The sequence below is a fragment of the Cygnus atratus genome, unplaced genomic scaffold, assembly GCF_013377495.2.
Source record: "Cygnus atratus isolate AKBS03 ecotype Queensland, Australia unplaced genomic scaffold, CAtr_DNAZoo_HiC_assembly HiC_scaffold_90, whole genome shotgun sequence".
Lineage (NCBI taxonomy): Eukaryota > Metazoa > Chordata > Aves > Anseriformes > Anatidae > Cygnus > Cygnus atratus.
In genome coordinates this window covers 18,791-39,197 of record NW_026110215.1, presented here as the reverse complement: position 1 = coordinate 39,197, position 20,407 = coordinate 18,791, and the positions used below count along the sequence as shown (strand labels likewise).

Sequence of the window (20,407 nt, the reverse complement as noted above, 5' to 3'; positions counted from 1 at the left end):
GCCCTGGCTCAGCCGGGGACAGGGCAGGCGGTGGGGACACTGCGGAGACATTGAGGGGAGGGTACTGGGGGATACTGGGAGGAACTGGGAGGGACTGGAGGGCACCGGGAGGGGACTGGGGACATTCTGGGGGCGCTCACCGGGGCGAAGATCTCCACAGCGTCAGCGTCGGGTCCCTTTTTTTTGAGACGGGCGGGATAAAAAGGGTTGGTGACGTCATCAGTGATGTCAGTGAGGGCCGATGACATCACTGATGATGTCATTGATGATGTCACCCACCTGCAGCAGCTCCTCCCGTGCCTCCATCAGCGCCTGGTGCCCGGCGCGGGTCCCGTTCTCCAGCAGCACCTTGGGGGGCGGGGCAACCTATGACCCCCCCCAAGTGACCCAAACACCCCCAAAATCCCCCCAAAATGTCCCAAAATCCCCCCCAAATGACCCCAAAATGTCCCAAAATCCCCCCAAAACCCCCCAAATGACCCCAAGCCCCCCCCGAAATCCCCCCAGCCCCCTGAAATGACCCCAAATCCCCCCAAAATGTCCCCAAATCCTCCCCAGACCCCCCCCAAAGCCCCCCTTAATCCCCCCAAAGTGTCCCCAAATCCCCAAATCCTCCCCAGACCCCCCCAAAGCCCCCCTTAATCCCCCCAAGTCCCCCCCAGACCCCCGAAATGCCCCCCAGACCCCCCAAATGCTCCCAAATCCCCATGAAATGTCCCCAAATCCCCCCAAATTCCCCCCAAATGCCCCAAAATCCCCCCCCAAATCCCCCTTAACCCCCCCATACCCCCCCATGACCCCCCCAAATCCCCCCTTAACCCCTCATAACCCCCCCCCAATCCCTCCCCAGCCCCCCCAGACCCCAAAATCCCCCGAATTCCCCCCAAAACCCCCCCTCCCCCCCCTCACCAGGACGCCCCCCGTCCTCCCCCACAGCCCCCGCAGGGCCCGGGCCCGCTGGCCCCGCCCCCGCAGCCCCTCCAGGGCGCGCCGACCAATCACGAGCTCCCAGCGGGCCTGGGGGGCGGGGCCAAGATAGGGGGCGTGGTCAGGGGCGTGGCCTAGCAGGGGGCGGGGGTCAGGGGCAGGTGCCACAGGGGCTGGGGGCAGCAGGGAGGGGGCGGGGCCAAAGCGAGGGGGCGTGGTCAAGGGGTTGGGGTGTGGCTTGAAGGAGGGGGCGGTGCCCCGCTTGGCCCCGCCCCCCCGAGGGGAGGGGCTCACCTGGGGGCCGGGTGGGAGCAGGGGGCGGAGGAACACGGGGCCAAAGTGGGCGGGGCCTGGCGTGGCTCCGCCCCCTGGGGGCGGGGCAAACAGGGGGTTAGGGCCTGATGGCCCCGCCCCCAAGGGCCTTGAAGGGACCCTAAAGGGCCCCAAAAGGGCCCAAATTGCCCCCCAAATGACCCAAATTCCCCCCAAAACGACCCAAATCCCCTCAAATCCTGCATAGCGACCCTAACTTGCCCCCGAATCCCCCAAAATTGCCTGAAATCCCCCCAAAATCCCCCCAAAACTGCCCCAAATCCCCCCATAGCGACCCTGAATTGCCCCAAATCCCCCCAAAATCACCCCAAATCCCCCCAAAATCCCCCCAAAGTGACCCTAAATTGCCCCAAATCCCCCCAAAATTGCCCAACCCCCACCCCCTAAAACTGCCCAAAATTGCCCCAAGTCCCCCCAAATTGCCCAAAACCGCCCGAAATCACCCCAAAACCCTGCCCGTACCGTGGCGCAGGCGCTCAGCCAGCTCCCTCATGGCTCCGCTGGGCTCCACACACACGAACTGCTGCAGGCTGCGGCCCCACATGCCCTGTGCCGCCCTATAGGGGGCCAGACCCTATAGATACCCCCTCCAGACCCTATAGATCCCCCCGCAGACCCCCCTCAGACCCTATAGGGAACCCCCAGACCACCCCAAAACCCAATAGACCCCTCCCCAGGCTCTATAGGGGATCCCCTAGACCCTACAGGAGAAACCCCAGACCCTATAGATACCCTAGAGATCCTCTATAAGCCCCCCAGCTCTCTATAGGGGACACCCCCAGACCCTATAGACCCCTTATGGACCCTATAGACACACCCCCGACCCTACAGACCCCCCAAATGGGACACCACAGACCCTATAGAACCCCCCCAGACCCCTATAAGCCCCTTACAGACTCTATAGACACCACCCCCAAACCCTATATGGGGCATCCTAGACCCCTATAGACCCCCCCCAGACCCTATAGGGAATCTCCAGCCCCTATACACCCCCTATAGACCCCATATAGGCCCCCCAAACCCCCATAGGGGACCCCCCGGACCCCTCCCCAGACCCCTATAGGGGACCCCCCAGACCCTAAAGACCCCCTACAGACCCCCCAGCCCCTATAGACCCCCTATACACCCCCTATGGACCCCTATAGACCCCCAACCCCCTACAGGGGAACACCCAGACCCCCCCTAGACCCTACAAGGGAACTCCCAGACCCTATAGGGAACCCTCAGACCCCACACACCCCCCAGCCCCTATAGATCCCCTATAGTCCCCTCACCAGCACGCGGTGCCCAGCCCGGAGCCGAAGTCCAGCAGGGTCCTGGGGGCGAAGTCGGGGGCGCGCACCCGGATCTGGAGGGGGGGGCGGGAGCGGGGTCAGCCCCAAAACCCCCCAAAATCCCCCCAAATCCCCAAAATGCCCCAAAATCACCCCAAAACCGCCCCCACCTCGCTGAGCGCCCGCCCCACGGCCGCATAGTCCCGCGCCAGGCGAGCCGCCAGGTAGCTCCGCGCCGCCTCCGCCGTGTCCCTGGGGGGCAGAGGGACCCTATAGGGGTGCCTACAGGGGCTATAGGGCCCCACACACCCCTATAGGGCCCCCAAACCCCCCCATATGGCTCCTATAGGGCCCCACAGACCCCCTATAGGGCCCCATAGGGCCCCGGAGACCCCCCATAGGGACCCCAAACCCCCTACAGGGCCTCTATAGGACCCCTCAAACCCCTACAGGACCCCAGAGATCCCCTATAGGATCCCCAACCCCCCCCATAGGACCCCAGTGACCCCCTACGGGACCCCAAAACCCCACTACAGGGCCTTTATAGGGTCCCACAGACCCCCTATATGACCTCAACCCCCCCCCATAGCACCTCACAGACCCCTATAGAGCTCCCAACCCCCCCCTTAGGGCCTCCAAACCCCCTATAGGGCCCCAAAGACCCCCTACAGGACCTCTATAGGGCCCCAAAACCCTCCATAGGGCCCTCCAGACCCTCTACAGGACCCCCAGACCCCTATAGGACCCCATAGACTCCCTATAAGGCCTCTATAGGACTCCAAAACTCTTCATAGGGCTTCCCAGACCCCCTATAGGACCCCACAAACCCCATATAGGACCCCAGTGACCCACTATAGGGCCTCTGTTGGGCCCCACAGACCCCTTTAGGCCCCCCTAGGTCCCCCTATAGGGCCCCCAAACCCCCCATAGGACTCCTCAGACCCTCTACAGTACCCCAAAACCCCCCTTTATGGTCTCTATAGGGCCCCACAGACCCCTATAGGACCCCAGAGACCCTCTATAGGGTCTCCATAGGGCCCCAGACCCCTATAGGGCCCCCCGGGCACCTCACTTCGGGTTCCGGGCTCCGGCTCCGCTTCCTCGCTCCCGAATCCCCTGGGGACGTATAGACGTGTATGGGGGGGGGATTGGGGTGTGCTGTGACATCATCACACCCCCCCCCCCGATGACGTCATCACCCCCCTGATGACGTCACCGCCTCGCTCACCGGGGGGGCGCCGCCCCCACAGCCGCTGCCTCAGCACCTCCGCCTGCGCCCGGCTCCAGCCTATAGGGGAGGGGGAAAAAGGGGGGTCAGCACAGCCCTATAGACCCTATAGATCCCCTATCGATCCCCTACAGCCCCTGTATGGCCCCTATAGATCCTCTAAAACCCCTATATGGCCCCCATAGATCCCTTATAACCCCTATAGATCCCCCCAGCCCCTATAACAGCCCTATAGCTCCTACAGATCCCCTATAGATCCCCTGTAGCCCCCCTATAACTCCCCTATAATCCCCTACAGCCCCCCTATAACCCCCCCAACAGCCCCTATAGCCCCCCAAAGATCCCCTATAGCACCCCCCAGCCCCCTGTAGGCCCCTATAGCCCCCATACCTCCCTCCTGCAGCAGGATCTTCGCTGCCCGCACCAGGGCCGGGGGCAGCTGCAGGGCCCCGGGCTGCACGGCCCCCGCATGCTGCAGGGACGGGGTCAGTGGGTGGGGGCCCTACGGGGGGGGCCCGGGCCCTATAGAACCATAGGGACCCCCTGGGGGCCCCCCTGAGCCCTTTAAAGCCCCCCACCAGGCCCTATAAAGGCCCCCCAAAGCCCCACAGACCCTGTAGGGACCCCCATAGGCCCTGTAAGGACCCCCACAGGTCCTATAGAGACCCCCCAGAGCCCTATAAGGACCCCCCCCCAGAGCCCTCATGGGCCCTATAGGGATCCCCATAGGACTCCCATAGCCCCTCAGATCCCCATAGGGACACCCAGGCCCTATAGAGACCCCCCAGAGCCCCATAGGGACCCCTCAGAGCTTCATAGGACCCCCAAAGCCCCATAGGGACCCTATAGGGACCCCCCCAGGCCCTATAGAGACCCCCCAGAGCCTCATGGGGCCTATAGGGATCCCCATAGGACTCCCAGAGCTCCATAGGGACCCTACAGAGAACCCCCAAAGCCCCATAGGGACCCCCCAACCCCCCCAGTGCCCTATAAGGACCCCCATAGACCCCCCATAGACCCTATAGGGACCCCCAAAACCCCATAGAGACTCCATAGGCCCCATAGGAACCCCCCCAGAGCCCCACAGACCCTATAGGGACCCTCAGAGCCCCATAAAGACCCTATGAGGGCGCCTATAGGCCCTATAGAGACCCCCCCAAAGCCCCATAGAAACCCCCCAGACCCTTATAGGCCCTATAGGGACCCCTCAAACCCCCCCCAGAGCCCCATAGGGCCCCCATAGACCCTATAGGACCCCCCCCAGGCCCCCAGGCCCCGCCCCCTTCCCGCCGTGCCTTGCGCCCCGCTGCCCCCCGCGCGCCCCACGGGGCCCGCAACAGCCGCCGCGCCGCCATGGGCGCCGCCATCTTGGCTCCCGCCCACCTCAGGCGGCGCAGCCAATGGGAAGGGAGAGTGACCGTGATTGGCAGGCGGCGGGGAGAGGGGCGGGCCCGGGCCTCGCGCATGCGCAGCGCGCTGCGATCCCCCCGCCCCTTCCAACCTTGCCAGCAGCGGATTGGCTGGCGCTCCGCGTTCATTTGCATGCGCGCCGCCGATTGGCTGCTCGCTCCGCTCTTAAACGCGCCCCGCCCCCAGCCCTCGTAGTTGGCCCCGGAACCCGCCCGAGGCCTCACCGCCCGCAGCGCCCAGCGCGGGCCCAGCCGTAACCGGGAATCCCCCCGGGACCCCCTGGGACTCCCCCGGGACCCTCCCGGGACCCCCAAGCTATGGACGTGCTGCGGTGAGAGCGGGGAGCGGGCCTGTGGGAGCGGTGGGGGAGGGTGTGGGCAGCGCCATCTTGGTTTTGAGGCGAGATGGGCGCCGCCATGTTGGGTGGGGGCCGCAGGATTGGGTGGGGGCCGCCATCTTGGGTGTGGGGGCCGCCATCTTGGGTGGGAGGCGGTAGGTTGAAGGAGGCCGCCACTTTGAGTGGGAGGTGCCATGTTGATGGCGGCACCCTGCTAGAGGCGGCCATCTTGAAGGCGTGGCTTGTCTCTCGCCCCGCCCCCTTCAGGACGGTGGCCCGCAGGGCCTGGCCCGCCCCGGCCCCGCCCCCGCGGCCATTTTGGGTGTGCGACCACCGCCGGGGGCGGCCCCGGGGGGTGCTGGCGGCCGGCCTGGAGGAGCTGCGGGGGCAGGTGAGGGACACAACCGCCCCTGGAGACCCCCAATTACCCCCACGGTCCTTAATTACCCCCAAGACCCCCAGTAATTGCCCCCCAGACCCCAATAATTGCCCCCCAAGGGTACTAATTGCCCCCTTGGGAGCCCCCTAATTGCCCCCAAGATCCACCATAATTGCCCCCAGGACCCATAATTGCCCCCCAAACCCCTAATTGCCCCCAATATTCCTTGTAATTACCCTCAAGAGCTGCAATTGCCCCCCGGGATCTCCTCAAGATGCCTATCTGCCCCCCATAATTGCCCCAAAGATGCCCAATTGCCCCCCAACAGCCCATAATTGCTCCTCCAGACTATCAATTGCCCCCTTGGGACATCCCATAATTGCCCCCAAGACCCGCAATTGCCCCAAAACTTCCCCTAATTACTCTCAAGACCCATAATTGCTCCCTTCGGATCCCTAAATTGCCCCCCAAGAGCTGTAATTGCTCCCTTGGGACCCCCCCTAATTACCCCCGGGACCCCCCCTAATTACCCCCGGGACCCATAATTGCCACTTGAAACCCCATAAAACTGCCCCCCAAACCTATAATTACCCCCAAGACCTGTAATTACCCCTTGGGAGCCTCCTAGTTGCCCCCAAAACCTGGAATTACCCCCCACGGCCCCCTATAATTACTCCGAAGACCCACAATTTCCCTTTGAGACCCCATAAAATTACCCCCAAAGCCCATAATTACCCCCCAGGACCCAAAATTGCCCCTTGGGAGCCCCCGATTGCCCCCAAATCACACTCAGACCCTGTAATTGACCCTAAAACCCAACAAAATCACCCCAGAATTACCCCCCATGGACCCAAAACTGCCCCCAAAACCTGCAATTGCCCTTGGGACCCTATAAAAGTACCCTCAGGACCCAAAACTGCCTCTTGGGAGCCCACTAATTGTCCCCAGGCTCCCCCAAATTGCATTCATGCCCAATAATTGACCCCACAACCCAACAAAATCACGCCATAACTGCCCCCATGACCCCGTAATTGCCCCCAAGACCTGCAATCGCCCCTTGGGAGCCCCCCTAATTGCCCCCAAATCAAATTTAGGTCCCATAATTAACCCCACAACCCAACCAAGTGACCCCATAACACCCCATAACTGCTCCCCACAACCCCATAACTGCCCCATTGACCCCATAACTGTCCCCCTGACCCCTTAACCACCCCCTGGGGCAGGCAGCGGAGGCGCTGGGCCTGCCCCTGCCAGTGGAGCTGGTGCTGGCGGAGGACGGCACGGCCGTGGACACCGAGGGCTTCTTCGGGGCGCTGCCGCCCCACACCCCCCTCGTGGCTTTGGGGCCGGGCCAGCGCTGGGAGCCCCCGAAGGTGAGCCCCAAAACCCCAAAACCTCCTCTCACCCTGCTCAGCGCCCCTTAAATCTCCGTTTTTCTCCCAAAAATTACAGGCGGTGACGTTCGGGGGGCAGTGGGACCCCCCCGGGGCGCGGGGCGGGGACGAGGTGGCGCGGGTGACGGTGGCGCTGGCGCGCGCCGGGCCCCGGGACCTGGTGGGGCGGCTGCGGGTGACGGCGGCCGTGCGGGGGCTGCGCTGCGACGTGGCGGGGCTGGGCCCCGAGCGCCTGCTGAGGTGGGTCCCCGATAACCCCCTAAGATCTTCTCCTGCCCCATAGAAAGCCCATTGGTTATGGGGTTGGCCCCGTTGAGGTCCCAATGGGGGATTAGAAGGTTTTGCCCCATAAAAGGGTTTCTTGGGGCGTTGGGTCAATGTCAACTCTTTGGGGTCTTCTCCTGCCCCATAGGAAGCTCCGTTGGGTGCGGGGTTGGCCTCATTGACTACGCCCCCCATGGAGATCCCAATGGGGTGGAGAAAGCTCTTGCCCCGTAGAAGCTCTTCATGCTTCATTGGGTCAACGTTGACCCCGTGGGGTCTTCTTCTGCCCCATAGAATGCCCCATTGGTTGTGGGGTCAATTCCATTGACTGCTCCCCCCATGGAGATCCCAACGGGGCACAAAAAGGTTTGACCCCACAGCACCTTTCCCTATTCCCTTGGGTCAACGTTTACCCCATGCGGTCAACATTGACCCCATACCATCTCTTCCTGCCCCACAGAAAACCCCACAACTTGTGAGGCTGCCCCACGGACCCCTCTCCCCACAGTGGGGTCACTCTCTTCCTATGGGGTCTCACTGCTCCTCCCCATCACTCCCTGCCCCACAAGTCCTTCTGCCCTACAGGACCCTTTCCTACCCCATAGGGCGCTCCAGCCCCACAGCGGGGGGCTCCTGCCCCATAGCGCGGCGCCGTGGGGCAGCTCCGAGCCCCCCCCCTCACCCCTCCCCCCCCCCAGGGAGCTGCTGCGGCTGCTGGCGGCCATGACGCGCGCCGTGGGGCAGAGCCTGCTCAACCTCTCGGCCCTCCTGCGCCGCCTCCTGGACAGCGCACCCCAAAGGGGCGGGGCCTATGAGCATTAGGCCCCGCCCCCTTTCCCACAAACCCGCCCCCGACTTATAGCCCCGCCCCCTTCCCCATAACCTGCCAATAAAGAGCTGTGATGTGGTTTGGAAGACTCATGGGGGGACACAAAATGGCCGCCGAAGGGTGGGGGTGTGTTTGGGAGGAGCCAACGGGCCTGGCCCCACCCCTGGTTGTGAAAATAAAGTGAAAATGTGAAGAAATTGGTTAATTTATAAAAATACAGATAGAATAGAAAAGACAGAGCAGACAAGACTTGGTTATGCGGTACCAGAGCGTCGCCTATAGGGATCCTCTCTAGTGGTCAGTTCTCCAGCACCTCTATGGCCACTGGTCCTCCAGCAGCTCTATGGTTTGGTGGTCCTCCAACAACTCTATGGCCACTGGTCCTCCAGGAGCTCTGTGGCTGCTGGTCCTCCAGGCTGCTCTATGGTTGGTAGTCCTCTAGCAACTCTATGGTTGTAGCACAGAAAGGTGACCCTCTACTGCTCAGTCCTCCAACACCTCAGTGGTACAAGCCACACCCAAGCTTTGGAGACACTCTAGTCAGTCCTCCACCACCTCTATGATCTCCATACCAAGCAGAGGGACCTTCTATCCGCCCATGGCCACTCTCTATGGTCTCACCTTCGTACTCATGCTCCTCCAAGCTCCGCCCCTGACGCCTCTCTACCCCTGGCGGCGGGAACTCGCTGGCTCTCAGTCCTCCAGCCGCCACTGCCGGGGCCGGCGCAGGAGGAGGCGCAGCCGCCGCTCGACGCCGCGCCCGTGGGGGTCCCGCAGCAGCGCCGGGCGCTGGGGGGCTGCAGGGGGGGGGGGTGTTAGCGGGGCCATTTGGGGGCGCTGGGGGGCGGGGGGAGGGTGCTGAGCACCCAGGGGCGCTCACCCAGCTCGGCGGCGATGGCGGCGCGGGTGCGGGGCGAGGAGGAGGCCAAGATGGCGTCGAGGACGCGGCTGCCGTTGCGGTGGCAGGCGAGCGACAGGAAGTGACCCTGGAAAACCCATCTGTTATCCCCGATAAACCACTGCCAAACAGGAAGTGATGTCACGGGGGGGGATAAAGCCCCCCAAGATGGCCGCCGGTACCTTGAGTTTGCGCAGAAGGCGGCGGCGGGCGCGGGGGGGCACGGAGGGGGAGGCGAGGAGCGCGTCCCACACGTGGCTGCCAGGGGGGCTGAGCGCCAGCGCCGCCAGGGCCGCGGGGGGCAGCGCCGCCAGGGCCCCCAGCACCGGGCCGGGGTCCCCGAAGTGCAGCAGGTGCTGGAGGAGCAGCGAGCCCGGCAGCGTCACGGCGCCTGGGGTGGGCTGCGGGGAGAGAAAGGGGTACTGGGAAACACTGGGAGGAACTGGGAAGGGTTTTGGGGGGACTGGGAAGGGACTTTGGGGGACTGGGAGGCACTGGGAGGGATTTGGAGGGGACTGGGAGGCACTGGGAGGGATTTGGAGGGGACTGGGAGGCACTGCAAAGGGACTGGGAGGAGTTTTGCGGGGACTGCGAGGGGTTTGGGAGGCACTGGGAGGGGTTTGGGGGGGACTGGGGTATACTGGGATGCACTGGGATATGGTGGAAGGCAGTTTGGGGGGACTGGGAAGCACTGGGAAGGGTTTAGAGAGGACTTGGAAGGGACTGGGAGGCATTGGGAGGGAGTTACAGAGGATTGGAGGCACCGAGAGGGACTGGGAAGGGTTGGGATCAACCCAGGGGACGTGGAGCAGCCAGGAAACCCTGCCCCCCATCGTAGCCCCGCCCCTCACCTCAGGCTCCGCCCCCTGCTCCTTGTCCCCGACCCCCCAGGGCCGCAGGGCAGCCAGCGGCCCCACGCAGCCCTGGCGGCGCTCGGGCGGCTCCCAGCAGTCGAAAGCCTATTGGGCAAGACCAAAAAGGGGCGGCGCTTAGCCGAGTGGGCGGGGAGATGGGTGGGGCCTCGGGCTAGAGGGGCGGGGCTTACCTCAAGCACACGGCGCAGGGCCTGGGGCTGCAGCGGGGGGTGGCGGCGGCAGGCGCCCGTCAGCGCCGTCAGCACCCCGGGGTGCCCCCGCGCCAGGGGCTGCTGCAGGGCGGGGCCCAGCTCCTCCAGCACCGCCCCCACCTGGGGGCGGGGCCAGCATTAGTCACGCCCACTCAGCACACAAGCCCCGCCCACTAGCAGGCGGAGCCACACACATCCCTCGCTCCCTCTTGGTGCGCCCCGGTTTAAGCCCCGCCTACCACGTCGCAGGGGGCGTGGTCCAGCAGGCGCTGCAGGCCGTGATTGGCCAGCCGGTGGTTGGCCACGCCCACAAGGTGGCCCTGGAGGTGCTCCCGGAAGAGATCCCGCAGCTGCTGGGGCCCGGCCGCCGCCAGCACCGCCTCCACCAGGCGCCCGCGCTGCGCGTCCTGCAGCGCTGCCACCAGGGGGCTGCAGCCAATCAGAGAAAGGCAGTTAGAGCCCCTGGCCAATCAGGAACGGGCAGCCGAGACCCCCGGCCAACGAGAAACGGGGAGCCGGAACCCTTGGCCAACGAGAAACCGGCAGTTAGAACCCCCAACCAATCAAAAAAAGGTAGCCAGGAGCCCCAGCCAATCAAGAACAGGCAATTAGAACTCCTAGCCAATCAAAAATGGGCAACTGGAACCCCCAGCCAATCAGAAATAAGCAGCCAAAACCCCCGACCAATCAAAAACAAACAACCAGGATTCTCAACCAATCGAAAACAACCACCCAGAACCCCTGGCCAATCAGAAACAAACAGCCAGAACCCCACAACCAATCAAAAACAAGCCCGCAAGCCCCACCCCCCAGCACTAACCAATGGGAGCTCACCTCTCCCCGGGGGCGTGTCCCGGCAGGGCCAGGTAGCCAATGAGGGCGTCGCAGAGGCGGGTGCAGGCGGCCGATTGGCTGTGGCGCAGCGCCTCCAGCGCCCCCTGCAGGCAGAGGCTGGCACAGGGCGGGGACACCAGGGCTGGGGGCAATTGGGGGGGCAATTAGTGGGGGCGGGGGGCAATTAGGGGATGGGGGGTAATTGGGGGGGATTGGGGGGTAATTAAGGGGGTCAGGGGCAAATTGAGGGGGTTGGGAGGGCAATCAGGGGGGGCAGGGGGCAATTACGGGGGTATTTGCCCCCCCCCCCCCCACTCACAGGGCAGATTCTCCTCGAAGACCTCCGCCAATTGCCCCAGGAGGAGGGGGAAGGAGGGGGGAAGCTCCGCCCCCTTTGGTTTAGGCTCCACCCCCTTGGCTGCTGGCTCCGCCCCCTTCGGTTTGGGCTCCGCCCCCCTGTGGGGTGGGTGAGGGGGTCCTGGGGGGTGGCAAAGAGCAGTGAGAGCACGGCACCTTCCCCCCTTAATTCCTCCTTCCCTTAATTAATTTCCCTTCCCATTAATTCTTTCTTTCCTTAACTTTAATTCCCGTTAATTGCTGCCTGAAACCCCCCCAAATCCCCCCCAAACTCCCCAATAACCCCCTAACTCCCCCCAAAAGCCCCCAATAATCCCTTAAAACCCTCAATATTCCCCTAAAGACCCCAAAAAACGCAATAATCCCCTAAATTCACCTAAACCCCTCCAAGAGCTCCCAATAATGCCCTAAACCCCCCCAAATGCCCCCAATAATCCCCTAAACACCCCCCTATAGTCCCCTAAAGCTCCCAGTAATCCCCTAAAGACCCCCAAAAGCCCCCAATATTCGCCTAAAACCCCCCCAAAACCCCCAATAATCCCCTAAATGCCCCCAAAAGCCCCCCAATAATCCCCTAACCCCCCCAAACCCCCCCAATATTCCCCTAACTTCCCCCTAAAAGCCTCCGATACCCCCTAAACACCCCCCAATAATCCCTTAACCCCCCCTCCCCCAAAACGCCCCCCCCAAAAGCCCCAATCCTCCCCAAAAAGCCCCAATCCCCCCTCACCTGCCCCCTGGATGCCCGCCAGCGCCCTGAGCAGCGCCCTGAGCACGAAGCTGCCGTTGGGGTGCCGGGCGAACGCCACCGCCTCGCCCCGCACCACCGCCGCCTGCCGCCCCACGGCGTCCTCCAGCCGCCCCATAGCGTCCCCCGGCGGCCCCACAGCGTCCCCCGGCGGCCCCACAACCTCCGGGACCCGCTGCAGGGCGGCCTCGAGCACCCGAGCCCCCAGCGGGTGCCCCGCGGGCCCCCCCAGGCCCCCCACCAAGGGGCTCAGCACCCGGCTCAGCACCGCCGCGGGTGCCCGGGGCAGCAGCGCCTCCAGCACCCGCGAGCCGCTGGGGTCCAGGGCAACCCCCGGGCCCGCCGCCACTGCCTCCGCCAGAACATTTGTGGCAAAAAGATCTGAAAAAAAGAGAAAAAAGAACGTAAAACATTCAATTACTATCTTAAATATCTTTATTTCAATCCGTTAGTGGTCTAAAGTTTCTTTATTTGCCCCCAAATGGCTCCCTAATGAAGCAAAGTCCTGTAAAAATACCTTCAAACCCCATTAAAAATCCCAAATTTCTCTATTTTTCCCCTGAATGACTCCCTAAGAAAACAAAATCCTCTAAAAATACCTTCAAAACCCATTAAAAATCCAAAAATTCTGTATTTTGCCCCTAAATGAGTCTCTAAGAAAACAAAAACCTCTAAGTAACCCCCGTAAATAATTTTCAATTCTTTAAACTTCCCCATAGAATGACCTAAATCCACCCAAAATAGCCTCAATGAACCACTGTTTCCCTACAGTGACCCCAAATGTTCTTAAAAAGTCCCAAATTCCTTCAGGAAACCCTGAAGCTCCTTAAAAACGAATTTGTTTCTACCTAAAATGCTTCGTGGAGACCCCAAATCTCCTCAGGGAAGGCTTAAGGAACCCAAATCCCCTCATGGAGCCCCCAAAAGAGCCTCAACCCCCCTATAACCTTCTTTAATCGCCCCCAAACCCTCTTTAATCCCCTAAAACTCTATTTAATCTCCTGAATTCCCTCATGGAACCCCCAACTCCTCTCAGAGGAGCCTCGTCCCCCCTCAAATCCCCTCATGAATCCCCCAAAAAGTGCCTCAACCCCCTAAAACCCTCTTCAACCCCCAAATCCCCTCACAAACCCCTCAAATAAGCCTTAACCCCCCCAAAAAATCCCCTTTAACCCCTTGATCCACTCACAAAATCCCCAACTCCCCTCAGGAAGTCCCCCCCCCCGGCCCCAAACCCCCCGTCCCGCAGCCCCCAGCGCCCCCCGCCCGCTTTTACCGAGCTCCTCCGGGCTCAGCCCCTCCTGCAGCGTCTCCAGAGCCCGTCGGAAATAAGCGGCGACGTCGCCCTCCAGCACCGGGGCCACCCGGCCCCGCCGCACCCCCATGGCGCCCACCGGCGGCAGCGGCGGAGGGAGGAGGAGGAGGAGGCACAAAATGGCGCCCGCCGCGCCGCCCGCTGAGGGAGGGACAAAATGGCCGCCGCCGCTGGCCGCCGCCATCTTGGTTGTACCGTGGCGGCCGCCATCTTGGGGGTGGCTTCCCCACAGTGCCCCGCGGCTCCGCCCCGCCCGGTTCCGCCTCCTTCCCGGCGTGCCCCGCGCCCGCCGCCGCTCCGGCCCGGCCCCGGCGCCTCTCGCTGCTCCCCGCCGCTATGGTGAGTCCGGCCCACAGTGCCCCGCGGCCCCCAGTGCCTCCCAGTAGCCCCCCAGTACCTCCCAGTAGCCCCCCCAGTTCTTCCCAGTAGCTTCCCAGTAGGTCCCAGTGTCCTCCGGTCACTCCCAGTAGCTTCCAGTAACCGTCCAGTATGCCCCAGTTCATCCCAGTCCCATCCCAGTGCCCTCCCAGTACATCCCAGTATCCTCCCAGTCATTTTCTAGTCCCTCCCAGTGGCCTCCCAGTCCACCCCAGTCACCTCCCAGTGGCTTCCCAGCCCATCCCAGCTTGTCCCAGTTGCCTCCCAGTATGTCCTAGTCCCTCCCAGTCACCTCCAAGTCCCATCCCAGTTTCTCCCAGTCCATCCCAGTGCCTCCCAGTTGCTTCCCAGCCCCTCCCAGTTCCTCCCAGTTCCCTCCCAGTGTTCTCTGATCCCTCCCAGTAACCCTCCAGTATATCCCATACCCATCCCAGTGCTCTCCCAGTATATCCCAGTCCCCTCCCAGTACATCCCAGTGCCTCCCAGTCCATCCCATTCTATTCCAGACCCATCCCAGTGCCCTCCCAGTATATCCCAGTTCCTCCCAGTCCCCTCCCAGTCCATGCGATTCTATTCCAGTCCCCTCCCAGTGCCTCTCAGCCCCTCCCAGTACCCCCCAGTATATCCCAGTATCCCCCAGTCCCCTCCCAATACCCCCCAGCCCCCTCCCCGCTCCCCCCGCCCGCCCCCAATCCCAGCATGCCCCACAGCACGGCCGCCTCAAGCTCCGCCCCCCGGACGCCGCGCGCCGCCGGCAGCGCGAGGAGAAGCTGCGGCGCTACCGCGTCGCCATGGCGACGCTGATTGACAAGGTAACCACGCCCCCCTCCGCCCCAACCCCGCCCACCTCGCGGTTTGGCCCCGCCCACTGAGCCGCGGCTGGCCTATGGCGCAGCGGGGGCGGGGCGAGCTGGACGCGGAAGTGGTGGAGCTGACGGGGGCGGTGCTGGCGGCCAATCCCGACGTGGGCACGTGCTGGAACCTGCGGCGTCGCGCGCTGGAGCTGCTGGGCGGCGATTGGTGGATGGCGGCGCGGGGGGCGGGGCCTCGCGGGAGCAGGGCGGGGCTTGGGGAGTGGGAGGGGGGAGCGGGGAGGGAGGGGGGAGGGGGGAGGAGGGGGTTGAGGGGACTGGGAGGGATTGGGGGGAACTGGGAGGGACTGGGAGGGGGTGGGGGGGACTGGGGACACTGGGGGGAGAATGGGAGGGGATCTGGGGGGAACTGGGAGGGGGTATGGGGGGGATTTGGGGGGTGCTGGGGTATACTGGGAGGGGATTTGGAGGCGTTTGAGGGAACTGGGATATACTGGGAGGCACTGGGAAGGGAGTTGGGGGGGGATATGGGGGGACTGGGAGATACTGGGAGGGAACTGGGGGACACTGGGAGGAGACTGGGGGACACTCAAGGCCGTTTATGGGTGTGTGCTGAATTGCATTGGTTTATATGGGTTTACACTGGCTTGTACTGGTTTTTAGTGGGTTTTAGTGGTTCGTACTGGTTCGTACTGGTTCACACTGGTTTGTACTGGTGCGCAGGGTGCCGGGCGAGCTGGCCTTCGTTGGGGGCTGCCTGGGGGTGAACCCCAAGTCCTACGGGGCCTGGCACCACCGGCGCTGGGTGCTGCGGCACGCGCCCCCTGACCCTGCCGCCCAGCGTGCCTTCTGCGCCCGCCTGCTGGACGCCGACCCCCGCAACTGTGAGACTGGGAGCACTGGGAGGCACTGGGGGGCACTGGGGGGCCGCTAGGAGGGGCTCCAAGTTTTTTGGGGGCGGGGGTTGGGGCTAAAAAAGGGGATTTTGGGAGGGCTTTTGGTGGTAGGGGGTTACTGGTTTGGACTGGTTTGGACTGGGAGGGGTGGGGGGTGGTACTGGGGAGCACTGGGAGGGCGGGTTGGGGGTCCTGAACCGTACTGGCAGGGATTTGGGGTCTTTAAAGTCATACTGGTGTGTACTGGAAGGAGTTTTAGGCCTCTAAAACCGTACTGGTTTATATTGGGAAGGCTTTAAGGTGATACTGGGAGGGCGTTCAGGCCTCTAAACCCATACTGGGTGATACTGGGGTGTACTGGGAGGAGTTTTAGGGTGCCTAAGCCACAGTGGGTGATACTGGGGCATACTGGGAAAGTATTTTGGGTGTGCCAAACCGTACTGGGAGGAGTTGTAGACCTCAAAAGCCATACTGGGATGTACTGGGAGAATATTTTGGGTGTCTGGGGTGATACTGGGAGGAGTTTGAGGGTTCTGAAGCCATACTGGGTGATACTAGGATGTACTGGGAGGAGTTTTTGGTTTCTAAAGTCATACCGGGTGATAGTGGGAGGAGCTTTAGGTCTCTAATACCATACTGGGATGTACTGGGAGAATGTTTTGTGTCTCTGCAACCTTACTGGGGGGCCTTTTAGGGCATCTAAAACCATACTGGGTTGTGCTGGGGCATACTGGGAGGACCTTTAGGTCTCTAAATCCATACTGGGAGGACGTTTTAGGTGTCCTGGGGTATACTGGGATGACTTTTAAGCCTCTACAACCTTACTAGGATCTTTAGGGTTTCTAGACCCATACTGGGATGTACTGGGACATATTGGGAGAATCTGTAGATCTCTAAAACCATACTGGGTTATACTGGGATGACTTTTGGCCCTCTATAACCATGCTTGGAGGCCGTTTGGGCCTCTATAACCGTACTGGGAGGACTTTTAGGGCCTCTAAAACCGTACTGGGATGTACTGGGAGATACTAGGAGTTTGTTTAGCTCTCTAAAACCATGCTGGGCTATACTGGGGCAACATTTTGGGTCTCTACAGTGTTACTGGGAGGAATCCTGGGTCTCTAGACCCTTACTGGGATACTATTTGGGCCTCTACAACTATACTGGGAGGACTTTTAGAGCCTCTACAACAGTACTGGGAGACCTTTTAGGGCCTCTAAAGCTGTACTGGGTTGTACGGGGACATACTGGGAGATTCTTTAGGTCTCTAAAACCATACTGGGTTGTACTGGGAGGCCGTTTTGGGACTCTTGGGCTATACTGGGAGGCCTTGTGGGCCTCTACAGCGTTACTGGGAGGACTTTTGGGTCTCTACAACTGTACTGGGACACTTTTTAGGCTCTCTAAAGCTGTATTGGGTTGTACTGGGACATACTGGGAGAATTTGTGGGGATATATAACATACGGGGATATACTGGGAGAATGTTTTGGGCTTCCACAGCCTTACTGGTAAGACTTTTGGCCTCTACATCCATATTTGGAGGCCGTTTTTGACCTCTACAACCCTACTGGGAGACCTTTTAAGGCCTCTAGACCCGTACTGGGCCGTACTGGGAGCCCTGACGGCCGTCCCTCCGCAGTCCACGCGTGGGAGCACCGCCGGGCGGAGGCCGGGGGCGAGGCGGAGGCCGAGCTGGCCTTCACGGCGGAGCTGCTGGCCCGCGACTTCTCCAACTTCTCCGCCTGGCACCACCGGGGCCGGCTCCTGGCCGCTGGCCCGCTGCCCCCGGCCCGCCTCCGCCAAGGTTCGTAGCACCTTTTCGGGGCAAAAACCCCCCGAATTTGGGTCTTCGTTGCCTGAAATTTGGCGTTTTTGCCCCAAAACCAGAGCTGGAGCTGGTGCAGAACGCCGTCTTCACCGACCCGCAGGACCAGAGCGCCTGGGTCTACCTGCGCTGCCTGCTGGCCCGCGGTAGGGGCGGGGCCAAAAGTGGGGCGGGGCCACCCGTAGGCCCCGCCCACTTTGTGACCACACCCTGTTTGCCTCCGCCCCCTTTATTTAGCCACGCCCCCGCCCCGCCTCCTGAGCCTCCACGCCGACCTGGAGGACGGCACGCTGGCCGTCGCCTTCTCCCGCCCCGTCGTGGTGAGGCCACGCCCCCTCAATAAACCACACTGCCCAATAAGCCACGCCCCCACAATAAGCCATGCCCTCTGCCAATAAACCACGCCCCCCCAGGTCGCCCCCGGGTCCCTGGAGGCCGCCCTGGAGGACCAGCCCCTCCCCGGGCCCTGGCGCCCTGCCGATGGCCGCCCCCGCCCCAGCTGCTTCTGGGTAGGTGTGATGTCACCGGGGGGTGGGGCTAAGGGAAAAGTGGGCGGGGTTAACAAAAAGTGGGCGGGGTTAAAGCCGGGAGGCTCCGCCTCCATTTAATGCCTTTCCCCCCCAGCTCTGCAGCCTGCCCCCCGGCCTGGCCACGCCCCCTGCCCACCTCCACGTCACCTGGCAACAAGGCCCCACCCACTGCGAGGTGATGCTCCGCCCAGGTAGGAGGCCACGCCCACTTTTAAGCCCCGCCCCCCGGTGTATAAATGCGTGGCTCCGCCCCCTTTAACCTATCCTCATCCCCCAGGGGAAACTGAGGCATGGTGGCAGGAGCCAATCGCGGCCCGGGAGCTGATCTGGTAAGCCACGCCCCCTTTTTCCTTAAGCCACGCCCCTTTCCAGCAAGCCACACCCCTTCCAATAAATCACATCCCTTGGAATAACCCACGCCCCTTTACCACCTATGGCACAGCCCCTTTAAGCCTCCTCTGGGTTGCCACGCCCCTTTCAGCCACCAGGCCACGCCCCTTAGTTAAGCCCCGCCTTCTGCGATAAACCACGCCTCCCTGTAATAAGCCACGCGCCCTTTTCCATTCACCCCATGCTCCCCAGCTGTCAGGGGCGTTAACTGAGGCCCCGCCCCCTTAGGTTAGGCCCCGCCCCCTTGGGTTAGGCCCCGCCCCCTGGTCGAGGCCACTCCCCCTGACCCGTGGCCCCGCCCCCAGGCCGGAAGTGGGCGTGTCCGACCCCGCGGTGCTCTCGGAGCTGGCCCAGGCGTGCCGGGAGCTGCTGGAGCTGGAGCCACGCAGCCGGGGTAAGCCCCGCCCCCAACCCCTTTAAGCCCCGCCCCTTAACATAACCACGCCCACCACTCTGACCACGCCCACCCGCAGGCTGCCTCCTGACCCTGGCGCTGCTGCTGGGCGCCCTGGACCCGCGGGCGCACCGCGACGAGCTGCGGCAGTGCTTGCGTGCCCTGCAGGTAGGGGGCGGGGCCTCCCACAAAGGGGGCGTGGCCTCGAGGAAAAAGGGGGCGTGGCCTCACGGTGCCCCACCCCCTTTTCCGGGACAGGAGGCAGACCCGCTGCGGCGCGGCTTCGTGGCGGACGTGGCCTCGCGGGCGGAGGTGGCGCTGGAGGTGCTGCGGGAGGGGGCGGAGCCTGGGGAGCTCCGCCTCCACGATAAGGTAGGGGCGGGGCTTAGGGCTTGGGGGCGGGGCTTGGGGCTTGGAAGCTCCGCCCCCCAGCACCATGCCCTGCAGTGACCTTACCCCAAGTGTGGGGTGGCCACGCCCCCCTGTTGGGTATGGCCACGCCCCCCAATGGTTTGGCCACGCCCCCCAATGGTTTGGCCACGCCCCCAGGCGCTGACGTCACTGCCCCTGCTGGAGCACGCAGCCCTCGCCACCCACCTGGAGCTGGCCCGGAACGAGCTGGGGGCGCTGCCCCCGGGGCTGGGGGGGCTGCGGCGGCTGCAGGTGGGGCCACGTGACCTGTCACGTGACTTTTGGGGGGGGCGGGTCACGTGGTGGTGGGGTCACGTGACTTTTTTTTGTCCCCCCCCTGTTCAGGTGCTGGACGTGTCCCATAACAAGGTGCAGACCCTGCGGGGGCTTCCGCCCCTCCCGCGCCTGGAGGAGCTGCGATTGGACGGCAACCGTATCCTGGGGGCGGGGCTTAGCACGAGGGGCGGGGCTTGGCGTGGTGGGCGGGGCTTGGGCTAAGGGCGGGGCTTCATTGGGGTGGGCCTTAATGGATACATGAGGGTAAAGGGTGGGAGCGGGGCTAATGGGAAGGGGAGGGGCTTAAAGAATTGGGCGTGGTCTTTGTGGGAGGAGCTTAGCAGAAGGAGGAGGGCCTATGGTAAAGGTGAGTGTGGTCTACGGAGGGGGTGGGGCTTAAAGGGTGGGCGTGGCCTAGTGGGGAGTGGCACTTGGGTATGTATGAATGGGACCTGGTGGGCGGGGCTTGTTGCAAGGGGCGGGGCCTCTCTTTGTGCCACACCCTCCTTGACTCCGCCCCCCTCAGCTATAAGCCACGCCTCCGACCTGGCCCCATTGGCTGCCTGCCCCCGCCTGGCGCGCCTGCGATTGGCCGGGACGCCACTGGCCGCCGCCCCCGAGGCTGCTGCCCAGCTGGACAAGCTCCTCCCCCACGTGGCTGTCGCCCTCGCCTGATTGGATGGCTCCGTTTGCTCCGTCCCTTTCGTCTGGACCTGGCTCCACCTCCTTTGGGCTCTTAAAGGGGCAGGCGCCCCAATAAAGTGACATCACGGGGACGTGGCTCATGGCCCCGCCCAGGCACCAGCTCTTCCCAGCCCTGCCCAGTTCCTCCCAGTTCCTCCCAGTTGCTTCACCACCGGCCTGGTTGCACCACCGCAGGGCGGGGGGGGCCCCACGCGGC

At 63.1% G+C, this 20,407-nt stretch overlaps 4 protein-coding genes across 6 annotated transcripts; 2 read left to right on the top strand and 2 right to left on the bottom strand.

Annotated features, from left to right (window-relative positions):
• Positions 1-5,117, bottom strand: METTL17 (methyltransferase like 17). Its single transcript, XM_050717015.1, has 10 exons — positions 5,058-5,117; positions 4,153-4,234; positions 3,763-3,822; positions 3,602-3,650; positions 2,705-2,786; positions 2,535-2,608; positions 1,723-1,817; positions 280-348; positions 141-176; positions 1-39 (listed from the first exon to the last, which is right to left on the bottom strand). The coding sequence occupies exons 1-9, from the start codon at positions 5,115-5,117 to the stop codon at positions 163-165; spliced, it is 585 nt and encodes a 194-aa protein (XP_050572972.1). The 3' UTR covers positions 1-39; positions 141-162.
• Positions 5,116-8,445, top strand: CIDEB (cell death inducing DFFA like effector b). Its single transcript, XM_050717013.1, has 4 exons — positions 5,116-5,150; positions 5,359-5,503; positions 7,341-7,522; positions 8,245-8,445. Exons 1-4 carry the CDS (start codon positions 5,116-5,118, stop codon positions 8,366-8,368), a joined length of 486 nt encoding a protein of 161 aa, XP_050572970.1. The 3' UTR covers positions 8,369-8,445.
• Positions 8,446-8,564: 119 nt separating this feature from the next.
• Positions 8,565-14,311, bottom strand: NOP9 (NOP9 nucleolar protein). Of its 2 annotated transcripts, none has more exons than XM_035572363.2 (12): positions 14,264-14,311; positions 13,555-13,734; positions 12,261-12,659; positions 11,493-11,651; positions 11,174-11,315; positions 10,579-10,768; positions 10,319-10,459; positions 10,125-10,232; positions 9,456-9,674; positions 9,256-9,361; positions 8,997-9,172; positions 8,565-8,822 (listed from the first exon to the last, which is right to left on the bottom strand). In XM_035572363.2, exons 1-11 carry the CDS (start codon positions 14,274-14,276, stop codon positions 9,069-9,071), a joined length of 1,761 nt encoding a protein of 586 aa, XP_035428256.2. In that variant the 5' UTR covers positions 14,277-14,311; the 3' UTR covers positions 8,565-8,822; positions 8,997-9,068. The 2 variants fall into 2 exon arrangements, with proteins under 2 accessions (XP_035428256.2, XP_050572969.1); XM_050717012.1 differs by lacking the exon at positions 14,264-14,311 and adding an exon at positions 14,191-14,210 and having other exon boundaries at positions 13,555-13,763.
• On the top strand, positions 13,871-20,310 carry RABGGTA (Rab geranylgeranyltransferase subunit alpha). 2 transcript variants are annotated; one of them, XM_035572364.2, is made up of 16 exons: positions 13,871-13,932; positions 14,682-14,783; positions 14,867-14,991; positions 15,507-15,667; positions 17,320-17,484; positions 17,568-17,651; positions 17,743-17,825; positions 17,919-18,014; positions 18,130-18,226; positions 18,313-18,364; positions 18,731-18,819; positions 18,899-18,987; positions 19,078-19,191; positions 19,369-19,482; positions 19,576-19,663; positions 20,033-20,310. In XM_035572364.2, exons 1-16 carry the CDS (start codon positions 13,930-13,932, stop codon positions 20,179-20,181), a joined length of 1,611 nt encoding a protein of 536 aa, XP_035428257.1. In that variant the 5' UTR covers positions 13,871-13,929; the 3' UTR covers positions 20,182-20,310. The 2 variants fall into 2 exon arrangements, with proteins under 2 accessions (XP_035428257.1, XP_035428258.1); XM_035572365.2 differs by lacking the exon at positions 19,369-19,482.
• The last annotated feature ends 97 nt before the right edge of the window (positions 20,311-20,407 follow it).